The 14,570-nt window shown below is 55.3% G+C and overlaps 10 protein-coding genes across 10 annotated transcripts; 5 read left to right on the top strand and 5 right to left on the bottom strand.

Annotated features, from left to right (window-relative positions):
- Nucleotides 1-238: 238 nt before the first annotated feature.
- Nucleotides 239-1,963, top strand: BDY17DRAFT_247500 (phosphatidylserine decarboxylase-domain-containing protein; the record flags this gene model as incomplete). The annotated part of the gene is made up of 2 exons (XM_033730828.1): nt 239-1,135; nt 1,178-1,963. The coding sequence occupies 2 exons, from the start codon at nt 239-241 to the stop codon at nt 1,961-1,963; spliced, it is 1,683 nt and encodes a 560-aa protein (XP_033592258.1).
- A 303-nt stretch (nt 1,964-2,266) lies between these two features.
- BDY17DRAFT_322510 (uncharacterized protein) lies at nt 2,267-2,665 on the bottom strand (the record flags this gene model as incomplete). Its single annotated transcript, XM_033736821.1, has 1 exon — nt 2,267-2,665. One exon carries the CDS (start codon nt 2,663-2,665, stop codon nt 2,267-2,269), a length of 399 nt encoding a protein of 132 aa, XP_033592257.1.
- Nucleotides 2,666-3,329: 664 nt separating this feature from the next.
- BDY17DRAFT_294084 (uncharacterized protein) lies at nt 3,330-4,150 on the bottom strand. Its single transcript, XM_033733084.1, has one exon. The coding sequence runs from the start codon at nt 4,103-4,105 to the stop codon at nt 3,599-3,601; it is 507 nt and encodes a 168-aa protein (XP_033592256.1). The 5' UTR covers nt 4,106-4,150; the 3' UTR covers nt 3,330-3,598.
- A 1,086-nt stretch (nt 4,151-5,236) lies between these two features.
- On the top strand, nt 5,237-6,016 carry BDY17DRAFT_322508 (uncharacterized protein; the record flags this gene model as incomplete). Its single annotated transcript, XM_033736820.1, has 1 exon — nt 5,237-6,016. One exon carries the CDS (start codon nt 5,237-5,239, stop codon nt 6,014-6,016), a length of 780 nt encoding a protein of 259 aa, XP_033592255.1.
- Nucleotides 6,017-6,481: 465 nt separating this feature from the next.
- On the top strand, nt 6,482-7,092 carry BDY17DRAFT_322507 (uncharacterized protein; the record flags this gene model as incomplete). Its single annotated transcript, XM_033736819.1, has 2 exons — nt 6,482-6,518; nt 6,581-7,092. The coding sequence occupies 2 exons, from the start codon at nt 6,482-6,484 to the stop codon at nt 7,090-7,092; spliced, it is 549 nt and encodes a 182-aa protein (XP_033592254.1).
- A 61-nt stretch (nt 7,093-7,153) lies between these two features.
- BDY17DRAFT_322506 (uncharacterized protein) lies at nt 7,154-7,656 on the bottom strand (the record flags this gene model as incomplete). The annotated part of the gene is made up of 2 exons (XM_033736818.1): nt 7,154-7,168; nt 7,249-7,656. 2 exons carry the CDS (start codon nt 7,654-7,656, stop codon nt 7,154-7,156), a joined length of 423 nt encoding a protein of 140 aa, XP_033592253.1.
- A 183-nt stretch (nt 7,657-7,839) lies between these two features.
- On the bottom strand, nt 7,840-9,933 carry BDY17DRAFT_110022 (major facilitator superfamily domain-containing protein). Its single transcript, XM_033729194.1, has 5 exons — nt 9,648-9,933; nt 9,557-9,588; nt 9,228-9,499; nt 9,067-9,176; nt 7,840-9,016 (listed from the first exon to the last, which is right to left on the bottom strand). Exons 1-5 carry the CDS (start codon nt 9,782-9,784, stop codon nt 7,936-7,938), a joined length of 1,632 nt encoding a protein of 543 aa, XP_033592252.1. The 5' UTR covers nt 9,785-9,933; the 3' UTR covers nt 7,840-7,935.
- A 611-nt stretch (nt 9,934-10,544) lies between these two features.
- BDY17DRAFT_322504 (Mss4-like protein) lies at nt 10,545-11,090 on the top strand (the record flags this gene model as incomplete). The annotated part of the gene is made up of 1 exon (XM_033736817.1): nt 10,545-11,090. The coding sequence occupies one exon, from the start codon at nt 10,545-10,547 to the stop codon at nt 11,088-11,090; it is 546 nt and encodes a 181-aa protein (XP_033592251.1).
- Nucleotides 11,091-11,134: 44 nt separating this feature from the next.
- Nucleotides 11,135-12,786, bottom strand: BDY17DRAFT_109986 (histidine phosphatase superfamily). Its single transcript, XM_033729193.1, has 4 exons — nt 12,387-12,786; nt 12,278-12,327; nt 12,031-12,224; nt 11,135-11,978 (listed from the first exon to the last, which is right to left on the bottom strand). Exons 1-4 carry the CDS (start codon nt 12,619-12,621, stop codon nt 11,180-11,182), a joined length of 1,278 nt encoding a protein of 425 aa, XP_033592250.1. The 5' UTR covers nt 12,622-12,786; the 3' UTR covers nt 11,135-11,179.
- Nucleotides 12,787-12,952: 166 nt separating this feature from the next.
- Nucleotides 12,953-14,345, top strand: BDY17DRAFT_247586 (uncharacterized protein; the record flags this gene model as incomplete). The annotated part of the gene is made up of 4 exons (XM_033730834.1): nt 12,953-13,253; nt 13,311-13,591; nt 13,648-13,867; nt 13,921-14,345. 4 exons carry the CDS (start codon nt 12,953-12,955, stop codon nt 14,343-14,345), a joined length of 1,227 nt encoding a protein of 408 aa, XP_033592249.1.
- Nucleotides 14,346-14,570: the final 225 nt, after the last annotated feature.

Here is a 14,570-nt window from a genome sequence, read left to right as displayed (position 1 = left end):
GAGCAGCAAGTTGTCATTTCTGGGATTCCCAAAAGAGGAAGGCGTCACTGGACACGCGCGTGAAAGTCTAAATTTCCCGTCTGCTACGTCAGTCCTCGCCTGAAGTACATCTACAGGTAATCGATCACACACTTCGCCTGGACCAACCTCACTCACCCCTTCGCCTTGGTCTCTCGACACGACTCAGCCTAAGATGACGAAGCCTACGTTGAAACTTACACGATAGACCTACTGCGCCATGTCGTCGCCGCGCATATACGCCCGAGCGCGACACCTCGTGCCTCCTCGACCATCCCATCTCCACTCCACCCTACGACCACAACGACCATTCTCCACAACCAGAACCCTCCGTAATCCCCCAAGATCTCGCAAAGAGTCCTTCGCCTCTCGACTAGGCCGCGCATGGCGCCGCACACCCATCACATGGAAGCCCATCCCCATCGGCCTGGGCATCGCCTTCCTTGGCGTCTTCCAATTCTACCGCGTCCAGGAGCGCGAGCGTAGAAAGCAGGAACAGGAGTGGCTGATCGAGCACGATGAAGATGGCGTACTGCGGCAGCGGAAAAAGAGACAGCGCATACGTCCATCAGGCCCGTGGAGCGTGCAGATCATGAGCACTTTGCCCCTTAAATTTCTCTCGAGACTATGGGGTAAGTTCAACGAGCTGGATATACCTTACTACCTCCGAGTGCCGGGGTTCAAACTGTACGGGTTCATTTTTGGCGTCAATTTCGATGAGGTCGCCGAACCCGACCTGCACACCTACCGCAATCTGGCACAGTTCTTCTACCGCACGCTGAAGCCGGGTGTCCGGCCGTTAGATCCTCATCCTAACGCCCTTCTGAGCCCTGCTGATGGCAGAGTCATCCAATTCGGATACATCGAGCACGGCGAAGTCGAGCAGGTGAAGGGCGTGACGTACTCTGTGGACGCGCTCCTCGGCGCCGAACCCACCGCAGGTGGACACCAACTACCCACGAGCACGAACCCCGCCATCTCTCCCAGCCATCCCCCACATCGCAGGGAAGGCGGTGATTCCGATACCATTCGATCGGACGAGGAATTCGCTCGAGTGAACGGCATTTCCTACACCCTGCCGAATCTCTTTTCCGGCGTCAAGTCCGGCCCCAAAGTCGTTCGCGATCGCGAGGGCGGCCGCATCGTTACGACTCGAGAGGACACCACACAAGGCACCCCCTCCGACCAGTCTACCTCCTCCAAAGCGGGTTCGGAAGCGGAAGTCGCCGCCGATCTCGCCCGCTCGCCTCGCGCTCCCAAGCCGTGGTATTACCCCGCTGCGAAAGAGAGGCCGAGCGGACTGTACTACTGCGTTGTCTACCTAGCCCCAGGCGACTACCACCGCTTCCACAGCCCGGTGAGTTGGGTAGTAGAAAGCCGACGCCACTTCGCCGGCGAGCTGTACTCCGTATCGCCCTACCTCCAACGCACACTACCAGGCTTATTCACGCTCAACGAACGAGTATGTCTACTCGGCCGATGGAAGTACGGCTTCTTCTCCTACACTCCCGTCGGCGCGACAAACGTCGGCTCCATCATCATCAACTTCGATCGTGAACTCCGCACAAACTCCCTTCTTACAGACACCCTCGCCGATCTCGCCGCCGCTTCTGCGCAAGAAAAAGGCGAACCCTACTCTGGCTACGCAGAGGCTACGTACGCAGGCAGCAGTCCGGTGCTCGGCGGACACGCATTGAGAAGAGGAGAGGAGATGGGCGGCTTTCAACTGGGCAGCACGATCGTCTTGTTATTCGAGGCGCCTAAAGGTGTGCGGCCGAGTTTCGACGAAGGCTGGGTGGACCCTGGACATGCGGCTCCGGGGATGGGAGATGGAGGGAGGAAGGGTGGGTGGCAGTGGTGTATTGAGAAGGGCATGCGGGTGAAGGTGGGGGAGAAGTTGGGCTTTGTGGAGGATGACGATGATGATGATGAAGTGAAGGGATGACGGGGGATTGTCTGTGGCGGATGTTGGGTATGCTTATGGGCGGATCAGAGTACCATACGCTCTTCTTATCGCAGGTTCTTTCCCTCCTGCTGGTGATGATGGTGCGACTGGGAATGAATGATGATCGTTGAACACATGTGTTAAAGGAAAAATGCTACCTCTCTTGAGCATACGCCAATACTCGATCTCCTCCCCACCCCTCCAAGATCACGCGTTGGCGACGATTGGCGGTAGGCATCGCTGGGTTTTAGGTTCTCGGGTAAGTGCAGCAGTGCGTTGTACATCCCCTGAAACACACGACAACTACGACTCTCCATCCGTGTACTCAGTCCTTCTCCCCTCAGCCAACATCTCTTGAACCCGATTGAACATGCTGTTGAACCTCGCCCTCGTCTCGTGCCATCCCCCCTCTTGAGCGGCCTTTTCAGCCTCCGCTAGCTTCACTGTCTTCTGCCCATCTTCAAGTAGCTGAGCCCCAGCATCCAAGGCGTTGATCTGCTTCTTCAATTTGGCTTCGTGGGCGCTCAACTTGGCCGCTACGGACCCCATCTCGTCGGCTGTGGCCTGCATCTCCGCGAGTTCGGCGGCACTTCTCTCGCCGGGGCGTTTTGCCATCTCGTCGGCTTTGGCCAGCAGTTCGTTGCGTTTGGCCAGCAGCTCGGCGATTTCGGCGTCGCGTTCCCTGTCGGGGTTTGTTGGCATCTTATCTTTTGGTGTGATCGCGATAATGAGGATGGCTAGGAAGTGTATTCCAAGTTGATAACCGATAGTGAAGATAGCGAGGAAGTACCAATCGAGTATCGTCCAGAGAAGGATCGGGGTGTGTCTGCTTGAGTTGAAATGGGTTTGAGGGAGGGTGTTTAAACCAACCTGACGACTTGGAGAGCAAGAAGGGCTTGTTTCACCGCAGACGACAGTTCTTTGGTAAGCCGCTGAAGAAGGAGAGCGCGGTGTGAACAAACCCACTTTGTACGACCACCTGATACAGGAGTTCTGCGCGATGTCGTGAACCTCCCGTCGTCCCCTTCTTTCCAATACTCTGACTTGATGCGCTTGTCATCGTCATGGTCGTCTGTAAGGTCGATGACCTCGCTCCTTTCCCTCTTGAGGCTCAACTTCTTCAAGACCTTCATCGTCATCACCTTGCTTTTGCCGTATGAGGTCGACGGTCCAGGTGTTTTGGGAGTGTTCAAGGCAACGATACCGTTGACTCCGTCCGTCCATCGAGATGTAGTGAACTGCTCGGCTAAACCTCGTCATCACTTGCAGCCAGTATATATCGAATCATACTCGCTCAGTCTCTAACCAATGGCTTGCAGCATCAACCGATCTGTTTGAGTCGGTGGTCCAAAAATGCAAACCGATTGGGGTCCTACGAGTCTCGCCTTGCTCTCCTCCTGAAAAGGAGTTTGGTTTTTTATCTTTGACTGAGCTCTCCTTTTTTTCCACACTGTTGCGAAACAACGACCAGGCCCAGGCCCGATTTGACCCGCTCGTAACTGCACTGCTTCAGTCCAATTCCCATCTCAAAGGAAATTGTGCGTCCCTCTACAACGACCCTTCCGTGTCGCACGATCATCCGATGCATACTTCTCCAACTCGTCTGCGTGACTTTTCCCGGAATCACTGCCGAGTTCAGGACGCATAGTGGAACGACGGGTGCCTGAGACGAACGATAAGACGCGGGCGCTCTGTAAACTCGTCTTCGTCGGCCATTGGTGTATCTTTGAGGACTGACGCCATATCTTCACCGTCGGGCGGACTCTTGGATAGTATGCAGTGACTGATGGTCATCTCTTTGCTGACATCCTTCGACATCTCGGGAATGCCGTCAGTAGTTTGTGGTTGATGATTGACAATCCAGCCGATTTGCTGCAGTTGTTGCGCTTGCTGTGCGATATGCCCTTCGAGCCGCCGTGAATGTTTGCGCTCTTCCTCGAGTTCTTTCATGAGCTCCCTCACTCGACCGCTCTGACCCTGTGACCTGTCTCTCTCGCTCTGCAGCTTGTTGTGAAGATTTGTAACACGAGTTCTTAGAGTCTCCGATTTCGCCCGTGCCACTTCCACCTGCATCTCCATGCGTGCGTACTCCTTGAGCATGTCTTGAGTTTGTGTAGCCAGTGAGGCGGCCACCGTATCCATAACGGTAACGCAGCAGAGTGTTCTTTGTAGATGATACCAAGCGACGGAGCCGTGTTATTGTCTCAGGTAGCCGTTGACGCGAGGTGGTGACACAGCCTTGTCGAGCGGCGAATTAGCGCGACGGCTCGGACCGCTGACCAATCACCATGCGAATCTCCATTGCAATTGACAAAGAGCTGATATCCCAGGTCTCGGGAAGACATTCGGGTTTGCTACACTGCTTGGATGTTCAATGTACTACGGAGCATGAAGAAATCCGTTGGTCGCCAAATGCACGCGCCTTTGTCCTGGTGACACATCTGTGCCTGTGAAGCACACGCCGAATGGACACAGTCGTCGCCGCAGTGAAAGAAATGTCCATCGTATCATACAACGAAAGAGGCAATCAGGCAAATCATGGTGAAGGATCGAAAAGGTTGGAGAAAGGACCAGCACAATCAGACGACGTGGCAGCAAACAACAGTGTAGATGTCTACAAAAGCAGTTTCCCGTGCCCATGGCTTCTCAAACTTGCATCCTTTCCTGCCTTATCCTACTCTATATCTATTTTCTTTCTACTACCTCTCTATATATACCAGCACGCTGACACAGCATCCTGCATGGGCTCAGCTCCCACAGCCGACTCTCTTCGACATCTAAGATGTGCAGCAACGGGATGGTGTTCAAGATCTGCGGATACCTTGGGCGCAAGAACTTCCAGCTCCAGATCTGATGAGACTGCCGGGGCTATATCCAGCTCGAAGACTTTGCCGAGTGGTTGAAGGCCTACCATCGCGACGTCAACACAGTCCCACGTCGGGAGCCGCGCTTTTGCATCAACGCCGCGACGTAGCAACTCGCGGCCAGGAGCATCTTCTCCACGATCAACGATGGAGGAGTACCCTCCAAGGACGGCTCGGCGGTAATCGATCCAACGTTGACACGGATCAAATTGGACACGACTGCTCTGCCGTTCGGTGAACGTCAAGTTTGATGTGAGTGTCGAGTTTGTTGCCTAATGGACGTGAATGGCAAACGGGACACCCCACAACATCTTGCAACCCTCTCCAGCTTCCATCCCCATCTTCTTGCACACCTGTCCAGCTTTGATCCTCATTTTCTCGCCAAACCAACGACTTTGACGACGCAAACATGTCGATCCTGCAGTTTTACAACACTCCCTACGGCTATCGTCAAGGTGTGCTTATCGACGCGGAAGAACTGAGGCAGATGAGGGCAGAAAACGCAGACCTCAAGCTCAAGTTGGCCCAGGAGAAACGCCTTGTCAAAGAAGCCAACGGACTACTGGACAGGCAAGAGTCTCAGCTCGAACGCTTGAAGCAGCAGAAGGCGAACTTCGAGCACCACCTCAAGTTGAACTCTGCGGCGTGTGAAGCTAAGATCGAAGAGCTCACAGAGCATTTCACGTTCAGGAAGGCTGCTATCATCAGAGGTCAGGAGCAGCAACTTCAAGCTCTCCAGGCGCGTGTTGTGGAGGTTGAAGAAGAGGTCGAGGATCTCACGTCGAGATTGTCCAATGAGCAAGATGCGTCGGCTCTCATCAAGCAGCACCTCAACGACCAGCAGGCTCGTGTCCTGCAGCTTGAGCGCGAGACCGGTGAAGCCAGGGTGGCAGTGCAAATCGAACAAAATCCCTCAGCTTCGGCGGTCCAGCAATTCAACGACCAACATCATCGCGTCCTTGAACTGGAGCAGGAACTCAACGAACTGCGTACCCAGCCTTTCCCACCTGGCCAGTGGGAGGCAATCCAGAATCATGTTGCTCAACTTCACGCCAATGACACCGCCGAGCGAGAGTTACCGTTGCGGCTGGAAGTCGAGAGGTTGAGGAACGAGTTGGAGGAGATGAGGGCGAACGTGGCCGGAGCGGACCCTCTGATTGATTGGACAGATCATGACGAGCAGATGTGAGGGGGATTGGAGATGCCATTGCCGTGTTATAAATGTCCTGAAGAGCTTGTCGATTGCGTTGGTCGCATGAAGGGGATTCGGGAGAGCTGTAAGATCGCGTCTGAAGCAATTCCGTGGTATCGTCCTCGGCCGAGCTGTGTCTTCTCATTCCATCCACTTGCTTGGAGAATCCTAGCAGCGTTGTAACGGCTCTTCCTTCGACGCGTCACAGAGGAGAACGGCCGCATTCCACGAGCCTGATATGAATTCTGCGGGTTTCAGAGAAGGGGGGCCGTTGTGAATGTGAGGCTGCCTGCCTTCATGTGAACTGGACCGTGCATGTTGTGCTGCATTCAACCTTCTCACACCACGACACTTCACCAACAACGAAGCTCGACTCACGACTCAACACCACTACCTCCTCTCGATCAACCTATACCAACCTGATATCAGCAACCTTATATCAATCACCGAAGATCACCAAAGATGACGAATCACGGCGAAGAGAGCACGCGGGCGCGTTGTAAGTCATTCAGACACCCCAAACTTCTTCATGAGCGAGCTCGCTGATTTTTCATCACACAGGCTCCGAATCAAGCCAGGCAGGGGTCGAAGAGCCCAATCTCTCATCCACCGCAGAGCGTGTCGCCGAGCAAGACACCGACGACAACAAGAAGCGGAAGCACGAAGACGACGCGGAGAACGAGCAGGCTGCCAAGCGTCGCGCCGACGAGCAGGCAATCAAACGCCAGGCGGACGAGCAGCTGGCGCGGTTGAATCCCGACTTCGTTAGCTGGTTGCGAGCGCAGGGAGGCCGTTCGACGATTCCCACGGGGCAACCAGCAGCGATTATGGGGATTGAGCCCCCGAGCAAGCCGGCAGCGCGTGAGGAAGGAGGGCGCGTGGAGCGTTGGCTGGCGGCGCTGCCGAGTCCGCGGCGTCTCTTCGATCCGTTTGAACACGACGATGTTCAAACCGAGGCCAGCGAGGGTGATGAGAGCGAGGAAGAGGACGGGGAAGAGGCAGACGGGCAGGCATCAGGAGCGGTATACCAGAGTCAAAGATACCAGGGTGATGAAGATATCCTGGGCGATTGAGCTGTGGAGGCGGGATGCTCAATGCCACCCGATAGCCTCGAACAAATCCAACAGCCCCTCTTTACTCAACTCCTGCCTCCCATCCACATACAACAACTCCCCCACCAACCCCTTCACCTCCCCCGGCGTCTCCATCAATTTCCCCGCCACCCGCACCTGCACCTCGCCCCGCTCATCATTCAAATCCACCGTCACAGCCTGAATCTGCTCGCCCCAGTAATGCGTCGTGCCCTCGACATACCGCTTCACCACGAAGCGCCGAATGTGCGAAATCGAGGCCCGCGCAATCGTGTCGAGCCAGGAGAGCAAGATGGGTTTCGTCGGGGGGAAGAGCGAGAAGTGGAACTCGTGCAGGCTGTAGTGCAGGCTGACGCTTTCGCTGCGCATTTGGCGCGACACGCGCATCAAAGGCTGCGCGAAGCAGCGGCAGGGTTCGATGCGGCGGTAGTGCGTGACCGGGTTGTAAGCTGCGCGCTCGCGGCAGGGGAAGGCGAATTCGTAGATTTTGTTGCGGAGTTCCGGGGGGAGGTCGAAGAAGTTGAGGGACTGTTCTGTATTCGACATTTTAATGGCTGGTCGGTTTACAATATATTCTCACAGGTGTTGTGCAATGTTCGAGGAATGAAGAGAGAGGAGGGGACCTGAGGTGAGATTAGAGTCGAGTGACGACCCACCTCTGGGCACCTCTAAGCCAGATTGGGGGCACGGATTTCAAGGAATGTGGTTTACCGAGGACCTGAATCAAAGCTCCGAGAGATTGAGAACTACTGTAGACTTGACCGAAATGCTATTCAAATTACGCAGACAAATCGAGGCCATAGCTACCCAGAGCATAATAAGCATCTAGAGCAGCGCATCGCGGCGGTGAATGTGCGAGTTCCTCGTCCAAGCCCGCAGCTTCTTGCCATACAGGTACAACGGGATGGTGAGAACGACAGGCAGCATATCGACCGCAAACTGCACCATGTAAACCGTCAGGAAACCCTCGCGCTGCGCCAGGTTGAAGATCCAGTAGCTCAGGCAGAACCCGAGCACATTTTTCATCACCGTCGCGACAACCATAATCTCGCCCGCGATGGGCTTGTAGCAATCGACAGCGTAGGCAATTGAGATCGCAGGAATGGAAGTGACAGCCAAGCCGGAGAAGCCAAAGCCGCACACCACGATCGCTTCCCATGGCCAGAGGCGTTGGTAGCCGATGGCGCCGACAATGTTCGAGATGATGAAGAAGCAGACGAAGGGGATCAGAGCTGGAAGGCGCATTTCTGCTTCGCGGATGCCGTTGTTTCTGATCGTGGAGCGGCGAGCGAGCCAGTCGGAGAAGGGGCCGGCGGTAGCGACGCCGACGATGCCGCCCACGAAGAAGGCGAAGTTGGTGTAGCCCACTTGCCCTGGGTTGAAGCGGTAAGCTGGCGAGGAGAACAGAGGGGATTCCGTGAGGTTGAATAGTAAGAGCAGATCCGCAGGTCCAGCGAGCATGAGCGCGGCCCAGAAGACGATAGGATTGAAGAAGACAATGACTGGCGTCGTCAAGTCACGCACAATGTAGCGAACCCAGTTGGGATCGATCTTCTGAATTAGCGAGTATTGTGCTCTTGACGGCTTTCCTCCGCCAACCACCGCGCCCCCGGCCAAATCTTGGCTGCTGACCTCGGACTCGACAGTAGCTTTTTGAGTCTTGGTGTTCGTCTCTTCATCTTTGACACCAGCATGGTTGGCAGTGTCGCGTCGCCACTTGGTCTCGGGGAAGAAGAATATCAGGAGGACAGTGACAAACGCGGCGAGGGCGACGGTCAGCCAGAAGAAGCTGCGCCAGCCGTGACGAGCTGCAATGTTGCCGGACATGATGGGGCCGAGGAAGGCGCCGGAGAAGTAGAAGATGAAGTAGAGGCCCATCCAGGTGCCGCGCTCATGCAAGAAGAACCTAGCACGTTAGTATTCGCCAGCCTGTTTATGTCTTTAGGGTGTACTTACATGTCCGCGATGACTTGAACCATGATTGTCTCGCTCGTCGCCGCGACCAAGCCATTGCACGCACGGAAGGCGAGGAAACTCGTGTGAGAGGTAGCCAAGGCTTGCCAGATCTGTCGATTGTCAGCGTGGGGGGTCGCATACATGTAGGCCGGGAGACTTGCGTTGGTTAGAACCACGAGAAAGCCGAACACGATTGAGATTGGGCGACGGCCGAAAATGTTTGACAGGGGGACGATAAGGATGTTGGCGAAGCCGAGTGTAATGACATTAACACCAGTCAAGAGAGACAGTTGCTGGTCGCCAATGTGAAAGTATGCGCCCAAAAGAGGGAACAGGGGAGCGATTGACAAGGCCGAACACACGAGGACCCAAACGTAGAGAAGCTGGGTGAAGGCAGTGGCATATTTCCAGGGCCGAGACCAGTTCAGTGGATCTGGAAGACCGCATTAGCAGGGAATATTCGTTTGGATGACGATGATGTGGTGCGCACCATGCAAGTCGTTGGTCGGGTGTGGGACAAGGCTATGAGGTACTCAGTCAGTCGTTGATTTCTTTCCCATGTCTCGCCAGCTCCCACATACACAGAGCCGCTCTCTTTTCCACCAGCATGAGCGAAACGAACGCCATGAACATCGGTCATCACCTCAGTACCCGGGATGATCTCGACCTGCAGCTCGGCCGCAGCCTTTTGGTCGAGGGCGTCGGATTCGGTGGCCATGACTGCGGCCAATCCCAATGAACAGAGAGACAATGGGGGGGAAAGAGAGGGAAAGAAATGGACAATAGATGAAGGATGCGAGAGAGATTAGGAGACAATAGAGTCCAGCTCCCTGATCAGTGCCGACGACAAAGGAGGCCACGAAGATCAGGTGCGAAGCGAGGCAGACCAGCGTACATATATCTATTTCTCCCACTCGACAGGGTCTTGGAGATCCCTTGAGGTTGTAATTAGCAGTAATACGAGACACGCGAGCACTCCGTATGCGACGTGCTGTGCTGTCCATTTCCTTTCCGAGTCTAGTCGCAACGGTCAGTCAGCCGTGAGGAGGAAGCAGGTGCTGGACGGGCACCAATGGAAAGCAGAGATGGACAGTTTGGCGCCGAACCCCCCTTTTCCCATGCCCCCCGAAACCACGAGTTGTGCTCCCGGAGGCGCATTGCCGCAATATTGATTGGGGTTATGACACGCGAGATCGCCCGAGCGTGCGCGTGATGGAGGATTGATCTGCCATACACCTGAATGCACCCGGCTGATAAATGCAGATGGAAAGCTTCTCCGGGCAAGGAAAGCAAGCGGCGGAGGATCAAGGGATGGAGAGGAAGGTGAGGTGGCGGCCGCAGCGGAGGTCCCGCCCCCGAAGCCCTACATGCAGCCGACTCCTGCCTCTTTACGATCTGCGCATGCTACAAATAGCAAATGCACCAAGGAGCAACCTTAAACCACTCTCACATCAGCTCATGCTTCCTCTGCACAAGCTATGGCAAAATCCGGGCGTGACAACGGCATCACGTCGGAAGTGCTCTTCGGCGGTAGCTGCGCATGCAGTCGCATCACGTATACGAGCACCGCGCTTCCCGACACCTGCAACGTGTGCCACTGTATCACTTGCCAGAAGCTGAGTGGCGGGCCGTATCATTGCTACCTGCAAGTCGCGTCAAAGTCCATCACCTTCTACGACCACAAGGAAAGTCTCCGCTACATCGGCCTGCCCCAGGACTCCATCGGCGGCATCTCCATCCTACGACTGGCCAAAATGGGCGAGAGGGCTTTCTGTCTGGACTGTCATGCTCCCCTCGCGATGCGGTATCGACACGAGGAAGGCGTGTTCCATTTGACGTTGGGCAGCGTAGACGATAAGACGATCAAGGATGATCGAGTGCGAAGAGCGCTCGAACCTAAAACGCACATCTTCACCAGCCAGGCCGCTTGGTGGGATGGCTCGATAAAGGATGGATTGCCGGCACACGCGAGATTTGGAGGGACGTTTGAGCAAGACATGGAAGCGTGGGCAGAAAACAACTAATTCAAAGCTTTTTCCACAACCCAGGACACTGCATCGAGTCCATGGGATTGCTCGGCTATCGCTCTACAGCTTTACGATTTCTCGCGCCTTCACTTGAATCCCGGGCCGGGATACCTCGTCGGACCCTGAGTTCTGGTGTTGGTTACCTTCACAAGAGGCGTTGTCACCGCCCCCTCCTTCCCGGTACAGACACAGCCTTGAGCGAGCGAGCTAATGCTCGTCTTCGGCGACGCCGCACAATGCGTGCTGACAGTCCATGCCCACGTGGTCGGTGTCGGTGCATCGGCCGCTGGCAGATACTGTGCTTTAATCAGGACGGGGATGATGGCACCGGTGTTCAGCGGGAAGGGAATGTGGCCGAGCACGCTCAGGGTGCTTGCAATCTCGCCGGAGTGAGAGGTGATGGAGAGCCAAGTGTTCTTGTCTGTTGCGAAGACTTCGTCCAGCCACTTCTTGGAGCGGGCATTCTGGGCATCGGTGGTCTCAGCGGTCACGCCGTCCCACAGCTCGTCATTCTCTGTGAAGGGCTTCTCGATGATCCAGGATGGGAAGAGGTTGTGGATGTACGACTTGCTTCGTCTGCGGTCACAGGTGTGGATGCTGATCCCTTCACGCAATAGTTCCTTAACTTTGGGGACGAACGGATACTCCTTGGGCAGCTTGAGGCCATTGAAAGTGATGTTGGCCGTTTGCAGACAGCGCGTCAATGGAGACGTGTAATAGGACTGCGGATACGGCGTCTTCTGGTTGACGAACTCGGAAGCCCAATAATTGTGTGCGGTTTCAGCTTGGGCAATGCCATTGGGGTCGAGATCTGCATCAAACCAGCTGACGGTCGCGTTTCCGTTCAATTCGGCTTCGTAGCAGTTCCAGTCGGGAGTGCCGTAGCTGCGCCACCATCAGCACTCGGCACCGAAACATCTACTGGACTGGTACTTACAAAGTCTGCGCAGCATTGTGGTACCCCTCGCCGTGCCGGCCGAGGAACATGACCTTGTACACCGTGTCCTTTGGTGCTTCACGGTTCAACGCATCGACCTGCGCCTGGAATTGTTGCCATTGCGTGGCGTTCTTCGAGGGCCATCCGCTGGTCGCAGGATACGTGCGATTGATGAGCCCGAAATTGTATTGCGTCTACGAAGGTCAGCACGGACGAAGAGCATCCGCGCGAGGCGAGGCTTCCTCACATAGTCAAAGGTGGTCGAGTTGGTAGACGGCTCGTCTTGGAGAAAGTAGCCTGGTGGTTTATGATGTCAGTTTCACGGTCTTTGCATTTGTTCACGTTTCGCTACTTGCCTGTAATCGTTGTGTAATTAATATATCCGTATCCCCTGTGCGCCTGGCTCAATGCCCCCGCCTCTACACCGACAGTCAAGAATGCGGCGCCTAGCGCAGCCACGGCGTTGATTCCCCACATGGTTCGTTTACTGAGGCTTTGAGCTCTGGGTTGACTAGAAATGCAGATGCAACGTGGAAGACCAAGGAAAACGGGGACCGTCCATCTTAAGAAGTCCTTCTCACCGGATAGCATGCCGATTCTCTCTCTGTGAAGCTTTCAATGCTACCTCACGGCGAAGTGTCGTTCGTGCTGATCGGCGAATTTCGCCAATGGACCGAGCACGTGGCAGTCGGAGAGTGATGAAGTCATGGCCAGGGTCTCCGACAGGAATTGGTAAGGTCAAGACGGTTGAACTCTACTGTATGCCTTTGATTGATCATCCGAGTTCGGCATCGATTATTAATTCACTGTTCACCCGCACCGCATTAGTGAGCAAGGCTGTGGAAGTAGTGTATTGACGTGGATATAAGAGGAAGCCCAGCGTAACAGTCGCAGAGTGCTCAATCTGTATGCACCGCACACCATGGCCTCATCTCCAGTGCCCGAGTCCGTTACAATCGTCGGGGGCTCTCTAGCCGGCTTGATGCACGCTCTGGTCTTCTTATCACTTCCGACCCCTCCTGAAATACGCATACTCGAGCGCGCCCCGACTTCTCTACTCCACAACCAAGGTGCGGGCATCGTCGCAGGACCGGACGCGCGGCAGTTCTTCGATCAATATATTCGACCTGGGCGGGAGATTGTCGTCAAAAGCGGATCGCGACACTACCTTGATCGTGCGGGAGATATCTTGCCCGAGAGCGTTGAAGGGAGGGCGCAGTATAGTGCGTGTTTCGATGATCGATCTGCACTCGTTGGCGTTATGCTGACATTAAATTCAGTGATCTCCTGGGATCTTATCTACCACCTTCTGCGATGGAGAGTCGACGGTCTGGACAGCGAGTATGTACAAGGACTGCAGGCAGACGACCGGCCGAAAGTGCAATATGAGAATGGTTGCACCATCACCAACATCGAAGACGCCGGCGATAAAGGCGTCAAGATCACCTGGACAGAGAAAGACCAGGGAGAAAAGACGGACGTATCTGACGTGGTAATAGCGGCCGATGGTGCTTCTTCGACCGTGCGGCGGTTGCTGGAGCCAAGTGTGCAAAGAAAATATGTTCGTACCCTGTCACGTACCCTCAACTTGATATCCTCCTAACTTTGGCATTGCAGGCAGGCTACGTGGCGTGGAGAGGCACCGTGCCGGAAACAGAACTCTCCGATGCTGCGAGCAAAGTCTTTGTGGAGAAGTTCACCTTCTTCCATACCGAGGGTATTCAGACTCTTGGATATCTCATTCCCGGCCCGGGTGGCAAGCTCGGGACCGGCGAAAGGCTGTTCAACTGGGTGTGGTACTGCAATTATCCAGATGGCTCTGCTGATCTCGAAGAACGTACGTGTGTTTCTGCCCGTCAAGACAGAGGACTCTGCACTAACGCTTCGCAGTCATGACCGACGTGGATGGAAGACGACATGCCATTACATTGCCCGTAGGGAAAATGCAACCCCAAGTGTGGGAGAAGCAGAAAGAGTACGCGGCCAAAGTGCTCCCGCCTCAAGTGGCAGAGGCGGTGCAAAAAACGCGGCAGCCTTTCATCCAAGCCATCACGGACGTGATCGCCCCAACGAACAGCCTCATGGGTGGGAAAGTGCTGTTGGTGGGCGATGCTTTGGCGGGCTTCCGGCCGCACACCGCAGCTTCTACCGGCCAGGCGGCTTTCGATGCCTTGAGGCTGGGTGAGTGGATGATGGGCGGGATGGAACGGGAGAGTTACAATGAGCAGGTTGTAGCGTATGCCAGAGAAGTACAAGCGCTGGGGGTGCGGCTGGGGGAGCGAAGTCAATTTGGGCGGCATCCGTTGGCGGGTTGAGGGTTCGAAGTAGCTTGAAGCAGTAGATCTTGCGAGATGCGATCTCCGAGCCGCGAAACCGTGTAATTATCAAACGTGCCCTACGTGCATGTCAGCAGTCCGTGGCGAACGCGAACGCGCGGGCTGACTGGAATGCTTACTTAATCTCCGACTGCACTCTATGACTTCGCAACGAAGTACAGCGCGAAGCTTCATCAAGAAACTCCCCTCAGGCACCGACGACGA

Source organism: Neohortaea acidophila (genome assembly GCF_010093505.1).
Source record: "Neohortaea acidophila strain CBS 113389 unplaced genomic scaffold BDY17scaffold_3, whole genome shotgun sequence".
NCBI classification, from domain to species: Eukaryota; Fungi; Ascomycota; class Dothideomycetes; order Mycosphaerellales; family Teratosphaeriaceae; genus Neohortaea; species Neohortaea acidophila.
This window is presented reverse-complemented; position numbering and strand designations above follow the sequence as displayed.

What these genes read in the sequence shown, in the direction of transcription:
- BDY17DRAFT_109986 (XM_033729193.1), bottom strand. Translation starts at nt 12,621, where the DNA reads ATGCTATCCGGTGAGAAGGACTTCTTAAGATGGACGGTCCCCGTTTTC. An exon ending in TAATTACACAACGATTACAG is followed by an intron (nt 12,328 to 12,386) that starts GCAAGTAGCGAA and finishes ATAAACCACCAG; the next exon opens with GCTACTTTCTCCAAGACGAG. An exon ending in CACAATGCTGCGCAGACTTT is followed by an intron (nt 11,979 to 12,030) that starts GTAAGTACCAGT and finishes ATGGTGGCGCAG; the next exon opens with CTACGGCACTCCCGACTGGA.
- BDY17DRAFT_110022 (XM_033729194.1), bottom strand. Translation starts at nt 9,784, where the DNA reads ATGGCCACCGAATCCGACGCCCTCGACCAAAAGGCTGCGGCCGAGCTG. An exon ending in GGAAAAGAGAGCGGCTCTGT is followed by an intron (nt 9,589 to 9,647) that starts GTATGTGGGAGC and finishes AGTACCTCATAG; the next exon opens with CCTTGTCCCACACCCGACCA. An exon ending in CCCGACCAACGACTTGCATG is followed by an intron (nt 9,500 to 9,556) that starts GTGCGCACCACA and finishes GCGGTCTTCCAG; the next exon opens with ATCCACTGAACTGGTCTCGG.
- BDY17DRAFT_294084 (XM_033733084.1), bottom strand. Translation starts at nt 4,105, where the DNA reads ATGGATACGGTGGCCGCCTCACTGGCTACACAAACTCAAGACATGCTC.